The sequence below is a fragment of the Zingiber officinale genome, chromosome 5B, assembly GCF_018446385.1.
Source record: "Zingiber officinale cultivar Zhangliang chromosome 5B, Zo_v1.1, whole genome shotgun sequence".
NCBI classification, from domain to species: Eukaryota; Viridiplantae; Streptophyta; class Magnoliopsida; order Zingiberales; family Zingiberaceae; genus Zingiber; species Zingiber officinale.
Genome location: NC_055995.1, coordinates 11,526,112 through 11,552,112, shown reverse-complemented (window position 1 = coordinate 11,552,112; position 26,001 = coordinate 11,526,112). Strand labels below are relative to the sequence as shown.

At 36.3% G+C, this 26,001-nt stretch overlaps 3 protein-coding genes across 5 annotated transcripts; 2 read left to right on the top strand and 1 right to left on the bottom strand.

The window, feature by feature from the left end:
- Positions 1-383: 383 nt before the first annotated feature.
- Positions 384-6,492, bottom strand: LOC121984119 (transcription factor GTE4-like). Of its 3 annotated transcripts, none has more exons than XR_006112791.1 (6): positions 4,354-6,492; positions 4,230-4,275; positions 4,025-4,138; positions 3,634-3,717; positions 1,249-1,326; positions 384-913 (listed from the first exon to the last, which is right to left on the bottom strand). XR_006112791.1 is itself a non-coding variant. In XM_042536913.1 (5 exons), exons 1-4 carry the CDS (start codon positions 6,292-6,294, stop codon positions 3,668-3,670), a joined length of 2,151 nt encoding a protein of 716 aa, XP_042392847.1. In that variant the 5' UTR covers positions 6,295-6,492; the 3' UTR covers positions 596-1,326; positions 3,634-3,667. The 3 variants fall into 3 exon arrangements, 1 of the variants encoding a protein (XP_042392847.1); XR_006112790.1 differs by having other exon boundaries at positions 596-884; positions 975-1,326; XM_042536913.1 differs by having other exon boundaries at positions 596-1,326.
- Positions 6,493-16,304: 9,812 nt separating this feature from the next.
- Positions 16,305-17,461, top strand: LOC121987245 (transcription factor WRKY19-like). Its single transcript, XM_042541129.1, has 3 exons — positions 16,305-16,565; positions 16,629-16,763; positions 16,861-17,461. Exons 1-3 carry the CDS (start codon positions 16,363-16,365, stop codon positions 17,249-17,251), a joined length of 729 nt encoding a protein of 242 aa, XP_042397063.1. The 5' UTR covers positions 16,305-16,362; the 3' UTR covers positions 17,252-17,461.
- A 3,743-nt stretch (positions 17,462-21,204) lies between these two features.
- Positions 21,205-22,269, top strand: LOC121986502 (F-box protein At2g05970-like). Its single transcript, XM_042540470.1, has one exon. It carries the CDS (start codon positions 21,295-21,297, stop codon positions 22,267-22,269), a length of 975 nt encoding a protein of 324 aa, XP_042396404.1. The 5' UTR covers positions 21,205-21,294.
- The last annotated feature ends 3,732 nt before the right edge of the window (positions 22,270-26,001 follow it).

The following is a 26,001-nucleotide window of genomic DNA, read 5'->3' as shown; positions in this document are numbered from 1 at the left end:
TGTTTTATATAAACAGCTCTAAGAAACAAGGGGGGAAGAGCAGCATCAAGGGAATTCGAGTTTTAAAAAAGTTTAATGAGCACCAAAATCGCCATCCAATCCAAAAGACCGAAAAACTCGAACTATTTGATTCCGTCGAATAAACCCAACTGAAACAAAACAGCTGGAGCAAGCCTGTGCAAAGAATATGTAGTAAGAATTGAACCAGTGCTTCCAAAGCTGAATCATGAATACTAGAAACTTCCAAAATTTAACACGGAATCATACAAACTGAAACCAAATAGCAAACTTGCAACTTGATGATCCCCAAGGCTTCAATTTTGAAAAGTACGTCAAAAGACTCTAATAGAATGCTGTAGGATAAAAAAAAATATCATACACAATTGTGCAAACCCAATCTAAATCAATGATTTATATGAGGTTTCAAGTGCCATACAGGGAGTCAATTCACTGGCTCCGTGCACGGTTGAAATAAAAATCTACGGCTGGCACAAGTAAATTGGCCAAAGAAAAACATGATTGTAAAAAAAATAAATAAACAACTGACCACATAGCCAGAGCTAGTTTAACATCAGGAAATTATTACGCCATGATATATGCATCTTCCGACAGTGATCAGCCCACGAGCATGCTCATTTCATTGAGGAGACAAGTCTTGAAACAAGTGTACATACACAACTCAAGGTGCCTACATCAAGACAAGCTGGCGCCTACTTGCCAGGGTAATGAACTAAAATTATTCCTTGGCAATTTGTTTGACATGCAACTTCCCATCATTTAAATAGAACCTCAAACATGCAGAGGGCTGACGCCAGAAGCCCAACATTTCACCTCTCAAGCTCAGAAAAACATGCAAACAATACCTCCAACCGTTCGAGGATTCTCTGGACGACATGCAAGTGGGTCAGGAAGCCTACACATGGTTAAGTTAGAAAACTCTTACATAAACTGGAAAAGAATGAAGATAAATGAACCTGTCAATAAAACTACAAATCGCTGCACAAATATATGCAGAAGAAACTGCTCGGGTACACAGACTGTGCAATGAAGAAGATAAATGAACCTGTCATTCTAAAACTACAAATCACAAGTCTTTCTGTACAAATATATGCAGATGAAACTGCTTTAAAATGTCCCATCTCAAAAAAAAGCCAATCTGTGTAGGTTAGCATCCCTGTCCAACTACAAGAGACAGATATAAGACCAGTTTCACAAGGGTACAAACATACAACTTACAGAGGAGATCACCTTTTTTTTAGGCAAATCCATATGAAAAACTTGGGAAGCAATTCATCCACACAATCACAAAGCCTTGATATCTGCAACCTACAAGGAGAATGGTATTATAATAATGCAATTTGAATGACTAAATCAAAACAAGAAGCAATATATTCAAATATTTGTCTAGAGCAAACAGCTGGTATGCACACAGACATTTAGACAAATGGTCATGGAAAATCTTTGTCGTTCAATACATGCTTAATCCTTTTAATAAGTAGTTTATGATTATGATATTGATGGAAATTTATAAGGACTTTAGGAACATATTTACTGGAGTGAAAAGATGAGATCAAAGAGGAAAAGGTGGATCGACATTGCAACTCGTTTATTTTGAAGTGGAGTTGCCTATGGCGATGTAACAATCCACTTGGAAGGAAGTGTCAAATCAGAATTGAAGCACTGCATACAATACAAAGTTATTGAATGACCTAGCCTTCCTGTGTGAGTTAACAATATTCAGAAACCTGCTAAACTAAATAATAAGATTGACCTTTTAAATTCAAACACACTTTCTAAAACAGTTACAGAAATTTTGGGCACCTGAAAAACCATCAAGGCTTTTACCCCTCACATTAAATTACCACATTTTATTGTGGTTTCCTACTCACTAATCCAGCTATCAGCATGTTATTGGCACACTGGAATGATGGAATTGGAACTAGAAATGTTTAGAAACAAGGAAATTTTGATTTCTGTATGCGGAAGAAAAATTAAAAAAATCTTAAGAATCATGAAAATTATTCCTCATCAATGCTGAAAGAATTTCAGCAATTCATTGATTAACATATCAATAGTAAGAGACACTATCAGATTGCTATTTTCTAATATATGTTTCCTATATAATAAAAAATCTCAATTATATATTACACCAACTAATTAATATAATGGTGTATCAAACACATGAATATTCAATTGCTAACATATTTTATTAAAGTTACCACTACTAATGCATCAAATTGATATACAATTTATTAATTCATATATTAAATTTTTATCATTTATTATATTCTCATTATCAATACATCTTACATTTGACAATTGTTAATACATAATATTAAATTTCCTTTAATAATTTAATTATACTAAAATACCAAATTATTATTATAAAACCTTTATGAAAGTTTGCTTGTCCACACTACAATCTCCCCTCTCCCCACGTTTATGTTCTCACAATTCACACAAACCCTTCCTTTTGTCTCCCTTACACAACATCACTCGCTCCTACCGGCTCCTCCCTGACATTGGAACACCCTCCACTATTCTACCGTTGCTCCTGCTGTCTTGCCTCTAGAATTTACTAGTTTCTGTTGCTTATTTTCTTCTTATCACCTTCAATATTTCCACCAATTTGATGATTTCCAGCCTTTCTGGTAACATTAGGATTGGGCTCATTTGACTGAGATTTCCAAAAAAAATCAGATCCCGCCCAACAACCAACCCCCTCGCACAACTAAATTGGATCCACATATGGATTGCCAATCTTACAACTATGCATGAAAAACAAACACATGAAACAATCACGTTCTATGTGAGCGGATATAGTTTATAATTGTCCCTGGTAAATGAGGATTTTCAACAAATATTATTTGATATATGCCTTGGCATAAGTAAAGGAAAGATGGTACAAAGTAATAATTTCCATAACTGCACGTGGGTTTGCAAACTGCATAGTTATGAGCCTGCCAAGTGCCAAAGATGTAACAGAAAATAGGGAAACATATCCGTAAGAGTTATTATACTCTAAGATCATTCACGTCAGTTTCTCTATAATATCTCTAAAAGTTAGGATAAATCATCCACTTTATTAAATTTTGACGATTATTTTTACTACACACCACATCAACTACTTAAATTTCCATGATCTTTTTATTTTTATTATTTTCTTCTCTCTTCCATTTTTTTATTATTTTTTCCCTCTTCTTATGTAATATCTACTTTTCATTACCCAATTCATTCCCTTCATTTTTTCTCTCTCCCAAATTAAATGATATTTTAATGTTTAGGGAATGAATTCATTCACTAAATTTAGAGAAGTACTATTTATGAAATCTAAATTTAGGAAATGGATAGGGTAGCTAACGCAAAAATGTTTTTTATGTAAAATGTATAATGTAAAATTTAAGGTAAATTTTATGTTTAGGGAAGCTAATGTGAATGCTCTAATTAAAAAATGTGCAAGAAAACTCAGAAAATTAGAGCAGAGATAAAATGTTAAAAAAGGTGAATTTAACCCCAGCAAAAATTAGTCTAATGGTTATGAACAAAAACAGATAATAAATCAGAAAGTAAATATGATTGTGATTTGTAGCCCCAGCAAAATTATGATATTGTGATTGTAGTAACACTTCGTACCTTCCCTAGAAGCTATTTTATTTCATGTTCAAGATCAATGTGGCACATCTGATTCATATGACGAGGAGCTTTCACTGTCAGAGTCTGAAAATAGAGAGTATAAGTTCAAAAATATACACAATTAAAACCAACATTATACAATAGCTACATATATGAAGTATTCCCAATAGTGAAAAAAAAACACTAATATAGCAATCTGACAGTAGAGGCTCTGCAATAAAAAGTATAAGTTTGTTCATATAATCAAAAACAAAGCCTAATTCAATTTTCTGTCTCCATAGACTCACAGAATGATAAAATATATAATAGTTACACATATCATGCATTTTCAATTGGAAAACAAAAAATATACTTAATTTAGCAAGTTAACAGAATTGCGTCAAAATGTTACCACTGTCAGAGGAGCCTGAATCACTGCTAGATTCACTGGAACTAATTGATCCATTTGCATCATCACCATTGTTCACTCCTGCAATAGCTAGGTGAGCAGGAGCATTCTTCTGGTCTACTCTTGCCAAATAAATGAGCAAGTTAGTCAACACAATATGAGAAAACAACCGATAACAATCAGAAAAATCCCTAAATTAGTTTCATACCTTTTTCAGTTTGCTGTACTGAAGAAGTAACAACTGGATCTGGACCCTGTCACAAATGAATAGAGGAACATATAACTAGGATCACTGAAGATTATATATCTCCAATTCAACTGTGAAGTCTTACCCCTCCACTTAACATTTCTTGGTTAAGGTGCTTTGCCTCAGCCCTAGCTAGCATTGCCAGCTCTGCCTTCCTTTTGTGCTTACTTAATGTCTTCTTATAATTTGAAACAAATCTATCAAGTTCCCAGAGTGTATCTGTGTCCACACTATCAATATCCACTTCAATCTCATCGTCATGTTGACTCAAAGCAAAGTTCCTCTTCTTAATAATTTCCACAACCAAATCCAACTTCTCTGCCGGCAGGCTCTCCAAGTGACGACTTAAAGTTTGCTTCTCCTTCAATGTCATCTCCCTCTTGTACAAGTCTTTAGCCTTTGGCTTCTTCAGAGGCACAGGCCGGCCAAAATTGTGATACTGATTATCTTCTTTTCTCAGATCAACAACAACTGGATGAACTGTGGAGTCTGACCTTTCAAGAGTTCCCCTAACAAGAGAAGCCCTTTTTCTATTGACTGAATATAACTGATGCAATTGATCTGTAAACTCGGTCTCAATCACAAACCATCTTTCCTCAAAGATGTTGGACAGTTGCTGTGCCATGACATGAACATCCTGCCCCACGGAATTATATGTCATTGCATTCCGGAGAGTAAGTCTAACATCTGCTGCAAATTCCTCAGGGGTTTCATAGAAGTTATCAGCAAGGCGAGATTTTATAGTGCCAAAGTCCATTGGGTGTTTAATGATTGAGAAGTAATCATAGAGACCAAGAGCTTCAACATCTACTGGTTTGTTGAACACCCATCCAAACCTGTGCTTCATGAGCTTCTCCAACAATGCCCGACAACTCTTGAAGGCACTAGAATATATTTTCTTCTCGGGTGATGTCTTGTAATCTGATTCTGCCAAATTCTTCTTACTTTTGCTGGCCTTGGACTTCTTCAGAGATGTTGGTGGAGGAATCTTATCCTTACCCAAGATGAAATCTGAACTATGAAAGTATTGGTTGGCCTTAGGTGTCCTCTTCTCCTTCTGAAAGGACAATTCACTGACATTGTTCCTTGAACCAGCACCACGTGGCACAACAATGCTAAGCCGAGGACGAAAAGGGAGAAGAACAGGGCTGGTTGGAACAGCATCAAAGATTGCAGGTGCTCTCCTCATCGTCACAGGTGTCGTTGCATGGTTCACTGAGAGTTGGGAACGAGCACCGCCACCAGCTGCAACAGGGGTAGAAAATATCTCATCCACCAGCATTGAGTCAGCTATGCTGTTCCTTGCACTGACACTAGGAAGCACAGGGATGTTGAACTGGGAGTGCGATGGAGGAGGGTCCACCAGAACAGCCTCAACAAGGGTTGGCGCTCTCTTCCTTGACATAGTAATGTTTCCATGGTTAGCTGAGAATTGAGAAGGAGCTCCACCATCACCATCCACGCGCTCAGCAAAAAGCTCAGAGTGACGGGCCTCGAGCCTCCCGAAAAGATCCCTCACCTGACCCAGATCAGCAAGGAGCTTCTTCCGGATCTTCCGTACCTCCTGCTGTGACGGCTCGTCTTTCCGGTTCTCCAAAGAGCCATTTTCGTGGAAGGCATTGGCCTTGCAGTCAAGTACGGTCTTTCCCTCCGGGCATGGAAGGATAAGACTGCAAGGCTCGTTATCCGACGAGGAGCGGAGACTGACCTGAAGCTGATGTACAGATGGAGGCTCCGCCGGAGGCTGCCGGAGCGAGTATTGAAGGTCGTCCTTGGCCTTTGTCGTCTTCGTCGTCGCTAAGGTTTCACGGGATGACGGCTGGGGGTTTTCATCCAAGGTTTTAACTAATGAGGGCTGAGGGTTCTCTGCTAGGGTTTCGCGGGACGACGGCTGCGGGTCCTCGGCCTCGGTCGGAGGGTTCTTCTTGGCACGGTTCCTGCGGGTATAGACCTTGCAATCCGCCCACCGGCGACTCTCGCCGACTCCATCGTCCGGAGCAGCGGCAGCAAGGGGGCCGGAATCCATGCATCAAATGGAGAAGGAAGGGATGCCGGAGGCCCGATCGAACCTTGCAGACGTTCGGGAGGGAAAACCCCGATCGAAAGGAGTGAGTGAGGAACAACGGAGGTGGAGAAAACCCTAACCCTAGAATCGCGATCTCACGCGCCCGCTCCCTCGCTCGCGGTAGTAATAACATGGTCGAAGGGGACGAGGATGAGGTGCTTAGGTCGGTTCGAAGCATTCCGGCCAATCAAAAGACTACGCGTCTCGTGCAGTACTTGAATTGACGATGACTGTGGGACCCATGCGGAGCCCGTGACATTAATCCAATCACCTGTCAGGTAATCAGGATGTACGTTTCGTTCTGGCACGTAGGGACGGACTTGGATCCGGCTCCCTGTATTCCTCCATTTCTTAGGCAACTGGTCTGGTGATGGGTGAGATGACGTGGAGAGACTTGTTTATGGCGTCATTATGGCCACGTGGGATCTGTAGAGCTTCTGGTGAAAGCAAACAATGGCTGCAATCCAGAGTTAGACACGCGGTCACGGAATATTAGGAAATAACATTTATGAATAATATTTATAAACACTATTTATAAATAATATTCGTTAACGGCAAAGGTGATAACTCCATCACGGAGCTCTTCCAAAATGATCATATGATTATAAAAGATAAATATTTATCCCCAGGGTTAATATAAAAAAAAAAATAATGAATAATTATTAGTCTTTGAAATAGTGATTAACATATAAAGGAGGTATTTATCTCAATTTTATCGAGATTTGAACCCTAGACATTATAGTAGCAACACCTCATGCGCTAGCCACTAGACCATTCCGAAGGGACTCTTCTAACACGATCTCATGTACATTAAAAGAGCGGTAAATCATGAGCTTCTGACGCTCAGAGGAGTGCCGGAGAAGCACACGTCGAGCAGCCAGCCCCGCTCGGACTTACATCGAACCTCAGAACCGGCGAAATGGGAGCGCAGCCAAGCAGTCACACTCAGATATAGCTCGTCGGCACAACAACCGAACTCGAACAGTGGAATACTGGCCGAGCGGCCACTCCACTCGGCTCAATGGCCAGACTACCCGGACGGCTGAGGGCTGGCCGAGCGGCCATCTCGCTCGGTCCACTAACAGACAAAAGGAGGATCAGTAGATATCCTTGTGGGAACTCGTGTCATCAATAGGCGGCATGGTTGGCGACATGGCCAGGCAAAGGATCGTACGACGAAAGCTTCCGCTATCCTGACAGAGATATTCTCAGGTGATTGAGGTATGGTGTCAGAGACGTTTTCCTGACATGTCTTTCCAAGGAAAGCTTTGAGAAGTGTGCACGTCTCGGAAAGTATGTATGCGCGTTGCTGATAGCCCAATATAAGGAGCACCAAGCTTCAACGGAAGTATGCTAAGATTATTGTAGCTACTGTTACTCTGCTTCTTTTGATTCGCTTCTTTCTCTGCTCCCACATTGTCGGTGACTATCTTGAGCGTCGGAGGATCATCGTCGGGGAACCCCTCCTTGGCTCGACACTGACGTTGTTGTAGTTACAGGATCGTCCTATTCGGAGTCCTTGCACGATCAACAACTACCAATCGATCATTTGATTAATTCAAAGGGAAGACAAAACTAAAAAAAATAGAAAACATGAATTTATAAATTATAGGGTTATGTTTTAAACTTTTAATTGGAATTTTCAGTCGTCCTAAACTCTAAACCTCATCGTCTTCTCCCTCACCTTCTACTACATCCCATTTGCTTCTCCAACCTACTCTAGTTGCTGCCTCTTCTCCCTCCCTTCTTTTGAAAAATCAACGAGCAGCCAGGATCTTGCTGCCCTAGCCCCTTCCTCCTTTAGTCTTCATCAAGGAGCTTGTTGTCGGCTGAGCTTGTTGTCGCCGAGGTTGACAAGCGCCAATAACGAAAGAAAAGCGGCCTTTGTTCCTTCATTTCTAGTTGCAGCCGTAGACAATGTTTCTTCTACCAGGTTAGCAAAATTAAAATTTATATGTTTGATAAATGATAATCATTGCTTGTATGTTTTTAATTTCTCGTTGTTGGTTAATATTTAATAAAATTCAATTATGTGTTATTATTTAAATCTGGTATGATATTACTTGTCTTGAATTGAGAATAGTCATCTATGGCTTTTTTGAATGCTTGACAACCATTGTTCATTTGTTTGTATGTTATTTATTAATGAATTTTTAAATGCTTGGATAATGAGAGACATAAATCTTACATAAATCTGTAGAAAATTCTCTCAAATAAATCTATTAACTTTATTTCTTTTTAAATTCTTGAACTTTATTTCCTTTTTAAAATAAATTTTAGACTTTTTCTGGGTCTCATATTAGTACATACATATCTTAAAAAAATATGAGAACAAATAAAAATACAGAATTAAGAGCAATAAAAAAAATATAAAAATTAAGAAAAAGAAAAAATAAACTTTAAACCAATAACAAAAAGTAAATATAGAATTTAATTTGCACTAAAGAAACGTACAGAAATAAAAATAAACAAGTAAAAAATTATTAATATATCTAATAACGAGCCGAGCTCAAACTGTTCGTGAGCTTAGTAATTCTAAAACAAGCAGAGCTCAAGCCTTGTGATAAAAGTTCAATTCGAGCTTGAGCCAAGCTCGAGCTTAATATTGTTCAGCTTGGTTCGGCTCATTTACATCCCTAGTTCCTTTCATATATTATCATCAATTCCACAATCATTACATGCCAAAAATTTAGAAAGAGATGGATAAAAATTTCGATCATTATTTTAGGACTTTGTTCAACTCTCCAGATATCAATGAAAATTCTAATGAAAAAGTTCTTGTGTTCGCTATAATTTACTCAATTCTCAATTTCTATTTCCAACTCAACACCTACCAAATTTCTAACATTTTCCATACCCACCATCATATTACCATAATTTTTAAAGTTATTCAAATTCTTTGAGTGACTACCCTCCAACTCCGTTTTATATATATCCTCCAGAATATTAGCGGAGTAGTCAATATTTTATGCAAGTCACATCTCATGAAATTAATCTACTTCAATCATCGGAGATTTAATCAAATGAATCGAGAAGAGCCAGTGGTGATGCAATTGATAGTGATAGAGGTACAGAGATACCTTATGCAGCCCCCAATTCATAATCAAGTACCAAAGATGGGCAACGAATCGAATAAAGATCATAGCAAGGGAACAATATGTTAGGATCGATGATCGCGGCTAGAGAGGGGGGGTGTGAATAGCCGCCCCAAATTCTTCGTTTCTTTCTACAATTAGGGTTAGCGCAGCGGAAATAAAACGAATAGAAACGAAAAAGGAGAAGCAAACCTCAACACGAAGATGTAACGAGGTTCGGAGATGATACTCCTACTCCTCGGTGTGTCCGTAAGGTGGACGAGCCCTATTAATCCGTCGGTGGATGAGTCCCCGGAGAACTGGCTAATAAATACTCCTTGTGGGTGGAGAAACCTCGCCACAATAACTTGCAACAGCAATATGGAAATACAAAGAAGAGCAAGAACAAAATACACAATGAATGTACAAATACTCGCTTGCCTTCTCGTCGACTGAAGTCCCGGATGAAGCACCAACTTCACGGACGAATGCCAACAAGCAGCTCAGTCGAAGAAGCTCACCCGAAGCTTCGGAGCTCAGCAAAGCTCAAGAGCACAGCAGTGAAGAAGCAGAAGCTTGGACGGAAGAAGAGTGAGAGAGTTCTTGCCGTAGAAGCCCTCGGCTCTCTTATACCGCATCCACCGAAGAAGAAGCGAAGCGAAGACCGTTGGCTCCAACGGATAGTTCTGGACCGATCAGGCTGATGGGGAGTTTCGATCGGTCTGGGACCGATCGAGTGATCCACTCGATCATCATCATATTCCTTCCTTTTCTCCCGAACTTTTGCCTTCGATCGTTGTTTCACGATCGGTGCGACCGATCGATAACACTCGATGAGCTCTTGTTTATTCCGATCGGTCACCGGACCGATCCGATATGTATCACCGGATCAATCCAGCGATCGATCCAGAGCTTGGTTTTTGCCCAAACCAAGTCCCAAACCTTCCAAACCAACATCCGGTCAACCTTGACCTGTTGGTACATCATTCTTAGCATCCGGTCACTCCCTTGACCTGCTAAGACTCCCCACCAAGTGTCCGGTCAATCCCTTTGACCCACTTGGACTTTTCTCTTCGTGCCAAGTATCCGGTCACTCCCTTGACCTACTTGACCTTCTCAACACCAGATGTCCGATCACCCTTGATCCATCTGGATTTTCCCTTGCCCGGCTTCACTCACCAGGACTTTCACCTAGCTTCACTCACTAGGGTTTTCACCTGGCTTCACTCACCAGGATTTCCAATCTGCCCGGCTTCACTCACCAGGACTTCCCAACTGCCTAGCTTCACTCACCTCTGCCCACAGTCTGGAGGACGGGCTCCCGAGCCCTCTCTGACTTCCATCCGGTCCAGAGAACGAGCTCCCGAGCCCTCTCTGACCACAGTCCGGAGAACGAGCTACCGAGCCCTCTCCGACTTCCATCCGGTCCAGAGAACGAGCTCCCGAGCCCTCTCTGACCACAGTCCGGAGAACGAGCTACCGAGCCCTCTCCGACTTCCATCCGGTCCAGAGAACGAGCTCCCGAGCCCTCTCTGACCACAGTCCGGAGAACGAGCTATCGAGCCCTCTCCGACTTCCCAAGCTTCCATACTTGGACTTCTCCGTACCAAGTCTCCATACTTGGGCTTTTCCCGTGCCAAGCTCCCTGCTTGGACTTTTCACCATGCCAAACTCCCTGCTTGGACTTTTCCCGTGCCAAGCTCCCTGCTTGGACTTTTCCGAGTCAGGTCAACTCACCTCGGGTCAACCAGGTCAACCTTGACCACGGGTTGCACCCACAATCTCCCAAGCTTGTTCTCGTCAAACATCAAAATACAACTCGAGTCAAGTCAACTCGAGTCTGGTCAACCAGGTCAACCTTGACCTAAGGTTGCACCAACAATCTCCCATCATGTTCTCGTCAAACATCAAAATACAACTCGAGTCAGGTCAACTCGAGTCGGGTCAACCAGGTCAACCTTGACCTAAGGTTGCACCAACACAATATGGGCAATAGGAGATGATAAACTTCTTGCAATGACCTACACAATTATGAGTGAAGATTCTGTAGTTGGTAATGCCCAGAAGAGTGAGTCTTTTTGGAAACGGGTGATAACATACTACAATATCAATCAAGATAAGGGAACTAAAAGGAGAACTGCGAAGAAAGCAAGATCACGTTGGGCTTCATTGAAAAAGATCGTGAATAGATATAATGGAATCTACGATAAATGATATAATGATCGACCAAGCGGATGGAGTGACGAAGATTTGATAGCGCGAGCTCATGAAGAATACAAGAGTACTTTTAAAACTACTTTCCAATATGAACATGTGTGAAGGATTGTGAAAGATAGTCCAATGTATGCTCCTCAATTCTTAGAGCAACGGGCTACAAAGAAAGCAAGAAAGTCAGAATCATCAGGTGCACATACTGACTCTTCTAATCCTAACATAATTGTTGATCTAGATGATAGAAAAGTCCAATCTTATCCAATGGGACAGAAGGCAGCAAAGAGGAAAATAAAAAAAAAAGAATATGCCTAATTGATGAATTGAATTAGGTTGTGCAACAGTAAATGTCACATTTGGAAGAGTATAATAACAATAAGAAAGTGGATCAACTCATCCAAGCACATGAACTCCTCGTAATGGACACACGAGGCATAACAGATGAACAACTTCAAAATAATCTAGCGATATGTGAGCAGCTGAAGAAAAAATTGAACATGTAGTTAATTTCTATGATTTATTTTATCCGCTCGTTATTTATTTTATTAATTGTAGTTTGTAATTTCTATGGTTTATCGTTATATGTTTTATTAATTTAATATGATTTGTACCTCTATATTTCAATTTTAAATTTATAAAATATTTATATTCGTATGAACTAGTATTTTTCTTAAATTTATGTCTTCTATTGTATTTTTTTAAAAATGAAATATAGGTTAATAAAATAATCATGGAACCCATAAATATTTAGTTGGTGAGATATTTAATTGTAAAATTGAGGATATTTGAGAGTGAATATTTGATGGATGAGACCTATAAATATTTGATTGGTGAGATATTTTATTATAAAATTTGAAATATTTGAATAGTGGATATTTGAAAAGTGGTGTGGAAATAGGAACTATAAATATTTGATTGAAATATCCTTAACCGTTATGAATGCTCTAAGATAACAATGAATGTGAAAAAGTATGTGAATCACATGACCTCTCTTTTTGAGTCCTTTCAATAAACGTATGATTACTTGGTGGAACTCGACTCGACAAGAGAAGCTTCGGAGGAAGCCGAATTGGCATGAACCCAAACCTTGATCAAAGCCAACTTCTATAGGAAACTGATCCTATAAGAGACTATTCAACAGAACTCGATTTGACCTCGATAAAGCTCAATCTGATAGGTGTCAACCCTTTTTTATTAGGATGATCAAATGTTGCATACTAATATTAAATATTTTTAATTAATTTGATTAAAATTATTTATATTTTATTAAAATTATCGATCAAAATTATTTTAAAATAATTCTAAAAACTACTAAATAACTACTACACAACTTAAAAGCTATTAAATAATTACTACAATAATACACTAACAGTTAGTTGTAACGGTTATACGTTATAATAGTTAATTATGTATTATAATAGCACTGAAAGTGCATTTTTGAAATAAATTATTTATAGGATATTTTTAATTTTTTAAAATAAAATAATCTTCCTTGATGATTTATATAATTTGAAACGTCCTATTTGATTTTTATTCAAATATCTTTGATCCTCAATCTTGAAAGTGAAGAACCTAAATCAGTACAGTTTGGTGATGTTTCTCGTAGGTTCTATTTATTTAAGCGAGTATTTGAGAGAACTTTTACTTATTTAAAAGTGGCACTTATAGAGATTATTTTAAATTTACTGAGAAACTAAAGCATAGAGGGTTTAGAAATAGAAGTCAAAAGTTAATAAAGGTAAAATTTGAATGTTTAATAAATAATAAATAATTACTTCAAACTTAATTTTTAGTTAAATAATAATAATATCCCTAAACTATAGAAATTATTCTTTTTTAATTATCTAAATATAAATTGCATACACAATCATCAATAATAAATTTATATAATAATTATTATATTTTGAATATTATATAAAATTTATTTTTTTATAACATGAATGTTTGAAAAAATATATAAAATTAATAAAAATTAAAATATAAAAAATGACAAAAATTATATAAATACATAAAGATTCTGGGAATACTAATTATATAAAAAATAAAAAATTATTTTAAAAATAAATACTTATAATAAAATATGATTATTATTTTAAGTTAAAAGTAGGATGATAATTATGTAATATGATAAATTTATTAAGAATATAAATGTCAATTTTAAATTTTAGACCATAATAGAAAAGTAGAAGTAAGAAAATATTAAATTCTTACTTTTAGTTTTTGTATAAGTTGAAGTAGAATTTGACATTCATAAACACTCAAAAGTGCTTCCATACCGTTAGAATCTAAGAAGAGCTTAGCAGAAGCTCTACAAAATACTCCCTAAGTATTGTTTTGTTTGATGTTGATATAAATATCAGTTCATAAAAAGTTTAGGCAATCGCAAAGATGGTAGAAATCAAGGCCGGCTCAAGGCATAGACCACTAAGATCTATGCCTAGGGCCCCTATAAATATATATATATATATATTAGAAATATATGAGTTTGGATGGTAATATTTAACATTATGGTTAAAATCAATCAAGATTTATTTTCATTGATAATTTTTTTTTACTAATCAAATTATATTTATTGAATAATTTTTAATTTTGTTATTTAATTATTTTTTATAAATTAAAGTTAAATTTGGCGGTTTTTAATTTTTTTACTTGTTAAATTTAGATTTGATTGATAAGTTAATTTTGTTTACTTTAAAGTTATATTTGGTTGTTATTTTTTTTATTTTTATTAAAATTTTATCCAAAAAATTTAATTTTTATTTATAAAAATTTAATTTACTGACAAAAATTAAGTTAATTAATAAATTTAAAATATTTATGATTATACTTATATTTTTTTATAAAAATACTTTTGAAAGTTAAACCATATTTAATATTTCACTATTATTCCTCTCTAAATTTCTTTTTTTTTTTCCACTCTTTCTTTGTTTCATTATCATTTTTATATTGTTATATGTTTACTAGTTAAATTTTTTAACTAAATAAATTAAATTTGATTGATAATTTATCAAAGTTAGAATTGATAAAAAGATAATTCGATGCATTAAACTCTCGATAATATAAAATCCTAAGGAATGATCTATTATATGCAGTACATAATAATAATTTAACTGTTCCGTCAAGACTGTCGTTCGGATTAAAATTGATTAATAAAAATTTTTAAATAATAATTAAAATGTATATTATTAGTATTATTATAATTTATTAGTCATCAAATTAATTAGTATTTTAAAGATGTTATTGGTGAAATTTAACTTTATTTATTTAATTTCAAAATATTGGTTAGATAAATATATTATTATTTGATAAATTATGCTTCAAAGTTTAGGGTAATATTTTTTTTAAAAAAAATTATTAATAAAAAAGTTAGCTTTGACGTAAGATAAAGATATTGGAAAGTGACCTAGTTGGTCACTATTTTTAATTAAAAAATAATTTTTTTACAATATATATAAATTGTCCTTTTAAATTTTACTGATAAAATTAAATATCTCTAATAATAATTTATAAAAATATCTATTTTTTTAAAAAATATTAGGGCTTTAGAAAATTTTTTCTACTCTAGTGCCTTGAGAATCATTAAAATGGCCTAGTAGAAACTTTCTCAATTTCTCAAGTATTCTTAATTTTAATAAGTTAACAGATAAGTATTTTTAATGAATGATTCAAAAATACTAGGTTGACAGACCACTACTATGAACATTTTTGGATTGAATCTAGTTTTAATAAATTAACAAATAAATATTTTTAATGAATGATTCAAAAATACTAGGTTGACAGGGCACTACTATGAACACTTTTTATTTTTCTTGTTGACTGATAATTTTTTTTTAAATTAAATTTATCATCTTAAAATTAATCAAGTAAACAAGATAAGTAATATCAACTTAAGAAAATCAGTAAATCACCGAAAGTTAATCTTCCTGCCGAAGGACGTCTGACAATCATTTATGTTGGCATCAATCCTTTGACTCTTTGTAGAACTTTGTGTCGTGTTGTGCCGAGATAGCCTCTTAAGGAAACAAGCGATTTCAATAAGAAACAAAAAGGTGGTTTCGTAAGATAGTAAATAGCCGAAAATATAGAAAACGAAGATGAGATAAAATTCTATCTTAAATTTTATTGATAAAAAAATAACATATAAATAGTCTAATATTTTAAATTATATTTGTTAATGTTTTTTATTTTTACAATTTTATGTGATATTTTTTAAAGCCCGTCCTCAGACATTAAATTGAGGTCACATTTTGACCTCAGACACTGTCCCAGCGTTTCCTCCCTCCCTCCCTCCACGTGCCGACGCTCGCTCGTTGGCTCGCTCGCATCCTGCGTTGCCTCCCGATTTCCTTTTGGCGAGCATGAAAAATGCAGCGTGCTTTTGTGTGGCTGTTATTCCATCACTCACCCCCAAAACTGCACGCTGTTTAATAATCATGGACCAGGCCCGCAACAATAAAATTTAATATTATCCGGGACCGTGTGTCGTCGTTTTTCAACTGCATGCCCAAATTCTTGTCCATTTCCCAGAAACTACCACTTCCTCCAGCATCCAATCCATTCAGCCCTGGTTTTCCACCATGCAGATTCATCCTCCACGTACGACCACTCGGTTCCCCTTACTGACGGAATTCTCTCGATCGCCTTTGAATTAATCTCACGCGCTATCTTCTTCGTCGATCGTCCTTAATTCTATAACTCCTCCGTCTCCTCGCTTCGATCGGACCTACTCGGTTCCCCCCTCCCCATGGAGGTAAATGCCCGCGCTGCTGCTCTTCTGGCCGAGCTCAACCAGGCCCTCGAGTTGCTCAAGCAGCTGGAGTCACACCTGCACGACCGCGACCTCGACCTCTGCAGGGCTTTAGCGCCCAGGCTCATGTCCTCCATCCAGAACTCGATTGATCTCATTGCTAGTGATCGGCCTCCGCGCACCGTGACGCCCAAGAGAAGGTACGTTTAATTTACACGTCGCGTGCACGCATTGGCACGAAGCAGCTGACTGGTGATTTGCAGGAAGGCGCTGCACTCGTGGATGCGCAAAGTGAGGCTGAGCTCGATGGTTGGGGGAGTCGAAGGCACTGGCCATGACGACGGCTTCACTTGGAGGAAGTACGGACAGAAAGAGATCCTCGGAGCCAAATATCCAAGGTCAGTCACTCTTCTCTAATCATAAAGATATTGAATTTTGTCGAACGAATTAAACTGCATGCCATTTCGATAAACTCTTGATCTTGTCTTGTTGCAGAGCTTATTTCCGGTGCACCCACAGCGCCTCCCTCGGCTGCCCCGCGAAGAAGCAGGTGCAGCGATCGGACGACGACATGCTGGTCTTCGACGTCACCTACCACGAGCTCCACACTTGCCTTCAGCAGCGAAGGGAGCAGGAGGAGCAGGGAAGTGGCCGTCATGTAACGTACGACAGCCAAGAACAGAGCATGGCAGAGAGGGTTGAAGCAGAGGAGGAGTTTGTGGCGCAAACTGGGCCTTCTCTCGGCCCTTCCATGGATGAGATTGCATCCTTTGGGTCTCTGGATGACTACGGTTGTTTTGATGGAGTAGAGAAGAGTATGCTTACAGTCATGGAAGAGCTTGATCGGGATTTAGAAATTGACCCTTGGCTTCTAAGCAAGAACTAAGAATTGAGAATTGTAATAATTATTATATTATAAGCGAGAAACAGAGGAGAGATATGCACTATTTAATTTATTACCTAATTAATTTTTTTAGAAAATATAAGATTGTTCTGTAAACTGAGTTGAGGAGTATTTCATTAACATAAATTTAACATAAGTTTGCTTTTAAAAGTGTCATTTGTTTTAACTAACAAAGAGTTTTTTTAATATAAATATTTTTGTATCATTTGTTTTCACTAGCTCTGTCAATCCTATTTGAAGATATCCATTTTTATGTGAATTATATCTCTAAAAAAATCAACATTTTGTTTTGTACAATAAATATGAGGTATATCTAATTATTTGTCTTGATAACAATAGCAAATAAAGCAACAAATTATCTCCTAGTTCTTTCATGAAAAAAAAAAAACATTTTAAGTAATATGAGTTGCACTTTTAGTATTATTATCATAGTGAACGAATTATATTAGAGACTAAGTATGATTCTCATAGTTATTTATAATTAGCTAAGCCAAATAACTTTTGTTGAAGTATTTGTAAGTTGATGATAGGTATGGTATTTTAAGTTAGTTTCCTAATATCCATATTTTAATAAATTTGAATGCCTTATTATAATTTTAATCAAAATAAATGGTAAAATAAATAAATCTCACTGTAAATCACACCATTATACCCTTCCCAATCATTGTCTCTTTTCATGATTTTAGTGTCCAAAATTCAACATCTTGCTCACTTGTATTATTTTTTAAAACATAAAATTATTACAATAATATCTTCTTAAAATCATAAAAAAAAACTAATAATCATGGTTGTTGTTTCATTCCTTTCGATAGAAGTACCGTCACATTAGCGGTCTCTTTAAAGTAAGTCTCATAGATACGGAGGAACATAAATATAGAAATTTAAATTGGTAAATACATGAGCGGAGGTCTAACAAAAGATGATTAAATTTCCTATTAAAATTTGACCTCCAAACTTTTACAACTATTATCCACGTACACACCAGCTAAATCAATCATGAGAAAACATATCCCAAACATAAAACCCACCACAACAAGTGTTCCATTCCTTTCAAAAGTTCACATTTGTTTGTTGAAATAACATCTCACATTGGAATCTCAAGTGGGAGGAGGCTTCCTTCTCGCGCCTACCTAATTTGACTTAAACAATGTCATATGAGAAAAAGATAAACTATCATATAAACTATTGAATGAGGGGGCATATATTTTTTTTATTAATTTAAAATTGATTTTTTAAAGTATAATAATGAAAATTTTAATATAAATGACGCAATCCTTCATGGTAAGTCATGGCCTTATTGTTACAAAAAAGGTGAAACCGTCATCTTAGCGGCCCCCTGGATCCGGCCCCACAGATATTCAGAGGGGATAAATCACGGTTAAGTTGGGCAGGAGGGGTGACTGGGGGTCGAGTGGAATTTAAAGCACAGCAGACCGAGATTTTACGCCCGTGTGCAACTGGTGACCGTCGACCCCTGAACCTCCGTTGCAAGCGTCAGACACTCTTCCAACTGATGCAGCCCGTGGGAGCTAAGTCATGGCCTTATTGTGACTGAAGAGCTCGATGATTGCCCATGACATTATCGTTGACCGTTAGTCTCTGGAACGCCGTGAATCTCATTGTAAACTTACCATGCATAGAGTATACGAACTCTAATTACTTTTACTTTCATATATATATATATATATATATATATAGTATCATTACATTAGCGACCTCCTCACGATCTCCCCCACATCATTGAGACGTAGTACAATAGAAACCCCAATTGATAAATATATGCGCGGAGGTCCACACAAAGATTATGAAATCCCCTAGAGTTTTGACTCCTTAATCACTATAGTCATTATCTCACATATATATATACACACACGGATATGATACGTTATGCGACGCTACAGTATGCTGCGCATCCCGTAGCGTATCTGTTTTGTTGTTTTTTAAAAAAAAAATTGAATTAAAAAATAGTTAAAATATTTTTTTAAAAAATTTATTTCTAAGGTTCAAGCTTTCCAATTGGGTTATAATTTTTAATCTAATTTTTTATAAAGATTTTACCTCTAGAATGCGTTTGGTTTGGGGTTATCCTAGATAATCTTAGTTATCCGTCCAAGGTTGTCAACGAAAATCTTATTTGGTTTAGGTAATCAATGATTTCCAAGTAATGTTTCATGCCCGACACATCAATAAAAGGAGCATGCAACCCGAAATCGAAAAATCTCGAAAAACTAAGGGTGCGTTTGGTTTGCACCGTTTTCATTTTCATTTTCTGGAAAACGCGCGTTTTCTAGAAAACAGAAAACGACTTTTTGTCATTCTCTGTTTTTCTAGAAAACGATAGCCAATTTTTTAGAAAACGCGCACGGAAAACGCAAACCAAACACCATTTTCCAGAAAACGCGCGTTTTCCAGAAAATGAAAATGGAAAACGCGCGTACCAAACGCCCCCTAAGATTTTTCTTGATTCTGGGGTTAACGAAATTTTTTTACCCAAAATACCATCGAATAAGAGAAAAATGTGATAAAAAAGGAAAATATAAAGAAAAAAATAAAATAAAAACTTTAAAAAAAATTTAAAAAATCTAAAAAACATAATTTTTTTTTGAAAAATAGAAAAAACATAATTTTTTTTTAAAATAATAATAAAATGGGGGAAAAAATAAAAAAACATAAAAAACAAAAAAAAAATATAAAAATAGAAAAATAGAAACAAAATATATAAAAAAAGTAAAAAACATAAAAAAATAGAAAAAATGAAAAGAAATTTAAAAAATGGAAAAAAACACATAAAAATAAAGAAAAACATGAAAAAAAATAAAAGAAATAGAGTTTAAAAAAATATAATAATAATATATATGGTTGATTTTGTAACTAAAGGTAATATAGTAAAATATTAAATTAGGTTATTTATTAAAACCTTCAAACAAATAAGTTTTTATTGCATTATCTAGGTTGAAAAAAAAAAAATTTGGTTATGTTTATTCCTCATAACTTTGGTTATGTGATTACCAAGTAATCACATAACCAAGGTTATACATGATAACTTGAACCAAATACACCCCTAAAGTTTAGGCTTCCTAATTGGGTTATAGTGTTAGTTAAAGGAAAAATTAAAAATGAAATAAATTTAAGTATTTATGGAATATTGCAATGTGTTTAGGGGATATATTAATGTATTAGGGATTTATATAAGAAAATATTCATTTTTTAATTTAAAATCTAAAAAAATAGATTTTAATTTTTTAATTTTGAATTAAAAAATTAATTAAAATATTTTTTTAGGGTTATAATTTCAAACCTTTTTTTTAAAGATTGTACCTTTAGGGGCTTCTCAATTAGGTTATAGTATTTAGTTAAAAGAAAATTTTAAAATAATATAAATTTAAGTATTTATGGATTATTGTAATATGTTTAGAAGATATATATATATATATATATATATATTAGGGATTTATATAAGGAAATATTAAATTTTTTAAATTTAATTTTTTTTAAAAAATAATTAAAAGAAAAGAAAGCTGACTGTACACAGGTGTGTATATATATATATATATGATAAATGCATCAATTTTAACTTATTACCCATAAATTTAAATTATATTTAAGGTAAAAAATTAAAATGATAAGATCTTGCTATCTTTTTTTTTCCAACTTAAAAAATCTTAATTTACTTATTATAAAAACATTATTGCGCTAACCATTTGTAACGAATTAATAACATATATACGATTTTTGACTTATTCACATCAAATTAATATGTGTATTAAAATTTGTAGAGACGACGAGGTCCTTTAAATAGGGGTGGTCGGGTGGTCGGTGGCCGGTGGTCGGTGGTCGGCAAGGAAGAGGGATACCTGATATCCAATTCAATTTTCGTTTTTTTTATAGCTATCATCATCTCTTCTAGATGTCTATTTCCTTGTCGGAGATTTCGATGGACCTCTTATACTTAATCCTATCCAAACTCTCCATCCCCGACCTCTTTCGTTGCGCCGCTGTATGCTCACGTTGGTTCGTCGTGGTCGATGAGGTCTGCCGCAGTCATGATGATCAACACCCGCAGATCCCATGGCTTGTGCCGGAAAGCCGAATCCTCATTAACGGAGAAAATAATGTTCGAAACACCTGACTTCTTCAGTCTATCGGAGGACCGCGAGTATGTTATCCCAAGCCACCCTCCTCACATCCTTAAGAAAATCGTGGGATCTTCTCATGGTTGGCTCATAACCACCGACAAGGTTAGTACTGTTCAGCTCATAAACCCTATCACTGGCGTTCAGATTGACCTTCCCTCAATCCCCACCATGCACAACTGGAATTTGGAGGCTAGGAAGGCGGTGTTGTCCTCAGATCCCTCTCGATGCGGAGATTACAAAGTCGTCTTTGTATTCTTTTGCCTTCATGAGTTGAAAAACTTCTTGTTCTTTGTTAGCGCAGGAGATGAGAAGTGGACGATGATCCCTGAACGTCTATATTACTATGCCAACATAGCCTTCCACGATGGCAAGCTCTATGCGGTATCAAAATCCAAAGAAAATAAGAAGCTGATCGTGGGGGCATACGATCTCTCTGTGCTGAATTCAATTCCGACAAGGGTGCGGGTGGCGGATTTGCCATACATTAAGAATTTTACTTTCAGCATGTGCTTTTTTTGCACATCTTCTGATGATTTATTAATCGTACGGGCAACTATAGAGAAAGTATCAGAACATCATCTTAAAAAAATAAAGGTTTGGAAGGTGGATACAAATAATGGCGCCATAATCCCAATGAATAATTTGGGGAAGTATGCTCTATTTATAGGCTTAACCTCTTCTCATTGCCTTGATACTTCTTCACTGCCGGATTTGAAGTCGAACTCCATTTATATCTTGAATTACTTGGGTGAAAGCGTGGTTTACAATATGGAGGACAAAAGCTTCACCTCATTGAATTTACCTTTATTGTCATCTCCAATGCGGCCAGTGCTAGTTTGGTTTACTCCATCTTGTGCATTCTGATCCAATGTAAATTTAAAGTTTTTATTTTTTAATAACTTTTGTAAGACTTCAAATTTTTTCCAATTTCTGTAGTTATATAAATTCGTATATAAACGTTTTGAAATTCATAATAATATAACAGTTGAATTTTATGTAATTTTCCTTACTATAATTTTTTATATTTATATATATATAAAGCATGACGTACGTACCATTGAAGCAATCATCGTCATATATACATAATACATGAAAACAAATTTGTACAATGCACTCGGACTACTAGGATACATATGATCAGAATTACTTAACTAAATTAAAGGATCAAGCTCGAGAGATCATCTGCATAGCTAGTGATTAAAAGGACATATATAACAAGGTCGATCGAGGAGAACATGCACAACTATATATAACGTAACAAGCTGAAACATTTTCCGATGCTAGCTAGCTCATGGTTCGCAGGAACAGTCGCGACAATCATCACGATCTCTATCGTTCCAGTTCTAATATCTTTTCACCGGTCGTGACGCGGATTTTATATATATATATATATATATATATATATATATATATATTTCAGTTTAAATAAGTTTAATTATTAAACTTATTTAAACTGAAATATATATATATATATATATATATATAATTTATTAAGATTTTTTTGCATTTAAATAAATTTTAAAGAATACGTTTAGAAGATAATTTTATTAGGTTTGATTAGATTTATTTGAATTACTTAATTAAATTAGGAGTGGATTTTAATAAAACCAAGTCTCGATTAAAACGACCCTTCGTCTTCGCATCGCAGCCACGCACAGTGCTTGCCGCCCCCATCTGATTCGACGTTGCTCTGCTCTCCGGTAGCATGCCGCCGTGAATCGCCGTCGGAAAAGAGGCCGCGAGCGGAGTGCTTTTCCGCCGCCATCTGACCACGCGCCACTTTGCTCGCTGGCAACTAGTCGCCGCCGGCGAAGAGGCCGCGAGCGGCTGTCCAGAACACCGTTCCGGCCGTTCCAGTCCCTTTTTTTACCGTTATATCGTCTGAGAACGGCGTTCCAGAGTAAGTCACGTTATTTTCCGGAACTTTGGAACGGCGTGAGGCGTTCCCGTGCCGGAACGCCCGTTCCGGCCGTTCCACGCCCGTTCCGACGAACCATGAGCTAGATGGTGTCTTCTTCCTCCTGCGGTGATGCGGCAGGTGGAGAAGCTCGATGATCGGCGGAAGGTGCTGGTCCACCTGGAGACAGCGGAGGTGATAACGTCACACCAGATGCTAGAGAATAGGATGAGGGAGGAGGGGTGGGAGCACTACCCGGAATGATGCCGGACTACAATGTCGAACATGTGGACGGAGGAGAATTGGGAGAAGTCATCTTGTGTTACTGGATGAGTTCCGGCAGCATGTCAGGTAGTACTCCCACCCTCCTGCCTATTCTTTAACATCTCGTGTGAGTTATCACCTCCGCATTATCACCCCGTTCTTGAACTCCCACACATCAGAATCACCCCACGAGAGTAGCAACTAGCTAGAGTTTGTTACGTATTTATGGTTGTGCTCGAGGGTGGGAGAGAGCTAGGAAAGCAACGAAGTGTGGCTAAAGTCGGACCCCACGAGAACAACAACACGCACGCACGCTAGACACATTAATGAGAAAGTTGAGGCAGAGGAGAGCACAGGAGAGCAGCACGCTTCTAGCCTTAATTAGAATGGTGATCAGAGGAGAGCAGCACGCTTCTAGCCTTAATTAGAAAGGAGCAGAGGGAGAGCAGCACGAGCCTTAATTAGAAAGGAGCAGAGGGAGAGCAGCACGCTTCTAGCCTTAATTAGAATGGTGATCAGAGGGAGAGCAGCACGCTTCTAGCCTTAATTAGAAAGGAGCAGAGGGAGAGCAGCACGCTAGAAGTCAACATTTTCATCTCGGAAACTGCAACAGATTAAAGCATTTTAGTTCTAAAGTACCTGCAAATTACAGCATTCTGTGATTTCTGTTCAACTTCAGAATCTGAATGATTGTGAATCCAAGCCTTCATTTAACATTCAAGAAGTATCAGCTTGAATTCAGCTCCCTTTTGATCAGTACATCAGGTTGTATTTTGAAACAAAACAGTGAGCAGTTTCCAGATCTCAGCATTTTTAGCTTCATTAACAGTTTGTTCTTCACTTTCCTTGCATCAACTTGACATTTGTGCTCCCTAATATTAGAACATCAAACCCTTATGTGCTCCTTCATTTGCTTTTGTAGAATTCCTAAACTCAAAGATCAAGGATTCCATCTCAGATTTGAAACTCATCAAATTCTGGAACTCTGAAATTTCTGAACATCAATCAAATTCTGATCTCTTTATTCCTGACTAAGCTTCAACATTAAATCACTATAGATCATCTCATTTAACACTCAATCAATAATAGCTTGAATTCAATTTATTTCGGATCAGAGATCAATTCAAAAGAGTGACACAAATTCTGTAAGTGAACAGACTTCAACAATTTTTCAGTTTTACTTGGTGTTTTCATCTTCGAATAGAGTCCATTATCTTTTCTTCATTTGCAATTAGTTCTCCTCCTTAAGTTAGGTGAAAATAATCATTTTGTGTGATTTCAAACCCAAACAACAGCTTCGATTGACATCACAGCAGACTTTCTAATTATCACAGCAACAATTCAATTTCAGCATCTAACATGGTTTAAATTTAATCCTTCTTGTTTTCTGTACTTGAATTGCTTTTGTTGTCTCATTGTGCATTCAATTAATGAAACAATTTGGACCATATATCCCCCACACTTAAACCTTTGGTCGTCTCGAGCAATGGAACTCAACAAGATCGCTCAAAGTTGATACTACAGTTCGAGAATTAATCTAATTTGTTTCTGCAGCACCATTTTGTGTTCAGCAACTTGATAATTTCAGAATTTCAAACTTCCTTTTCTCTAATCAAGCCATAATCTTTAATTCTCATTTAGCTTCCAGTAAATGCAATCTTGAATTCCTTTGTTTCCTGATCAGATAGTTCAAATTGCACAACCACCAACATTTCAAAAACTGCAACACATTTTGGCTTGACTTCCTATTAATTGCCATTAGTACTTCATATCTGCATATCAGCAGCCCTTTAATAGCCTAATAAATCAAATCAATTTCGAATCTCGATCCAAAATGTTCAGATTTCCAGCAGATCCACATTACTGCTTCTGTAGAGGAACTTCACTCATTCTTTCACAGATTTGAGGCTACAAAACGTCTATACTTCCATGATTTCCTAAATTTCATATGTATCTCAAGTGATTCAGCAAATTAGTTCTAGCAAAACAACATTTTCTGGATTGCAGACTTCATCAAACAAATTCAGCAGGCACTGAATGAATTAATTCAGATTCAACTTAAAAGCACTACTGCATATCAGAAATCCAAAATCAAATGAATACACACACAGTAGATTTCCTCATAGGCACATCACAATTTGGAATTTCTGAACTTAAATTGTTTCAGTTTCAGTTTCAGTTTCAGTTTCTCTGATCTTCTTAGAATTTAAACCAAACATTGAAGCTTTAATCCCAACAGCTCATCTTATTTATCTTCCACTCAAAAATAGTTTGTCTTCAATTCCTTTTAGATCAGAGAATACAGATTCTGTACTTCCTTCAGTTCTTCCATTATTGTTTCTGTTTTACATCAGTTCTAACTTCAACACTTGGACTTTCAGTTTCTTTTCTCCATTTTCGATTGGTCTCTATTTCTTGGTTAGCTGAAAAATTTC

What these genes read in the sequence shown, in the direction of transcription:
- LOC121984119 (XM_042536913.1), bottom strand. Translation starts at nt 6,294, where the DNA reads ATGGATTCCGGCCCCCTTGCTGCCGCTGCTCCGGACGATGGAGTCGGC. An exon ending in AGTACAGCAAACTGAAAAAG is followed by an intron (nt 4,139 to 4,229) that starts GTATGAAACTAA and finishes TGGCAAGAGTAG; the next exon opens with ACCAGAAGAATGCTCCTGCT. An exon ending in TTCAGGCTCCTCTGACAGTG is followed by an intron (nt 3,718 to 4,024) that starts GTAACATTTTGA and finishes CTCTATTTTCAG; the next exon opens with ACTCTGACAGTGAAAGCTCC.
- LOC121987245 (XM_042541129.1), top strand. Translation starts at nt 16,363, where the DNA reads ATGGAGGTAAATGCCCGCGCTGCTGCTCTTCTGGCCGAGCTCAACCAG. An exon ending in ACCGTGACGCCCAAGAGAAG is followed by an intron (nt 16,566 to 16,628) that starts GTACGTTTAATT and finishes GGTGATTTGCAG; the next exon opens with GAAGGCGCTGCACTCGTGGA. An exon ending in CTCGGAGCCAAATATCCAAG is followed by an intron (nt 16,764 to 16,860) that starts GTCAGTCACTCT and finishes GTCTTGTTGCAG; the next exon opens with AGCTTATTTCCGGTGCACCC.
- LOC121986502 (XM_042540470.1), top strand. Translation starts at nt 21,295, where the DNA reads ATGAGGTCTGCCGCAGTCATGATGATCAACACCCGCAGATCCCATGGC.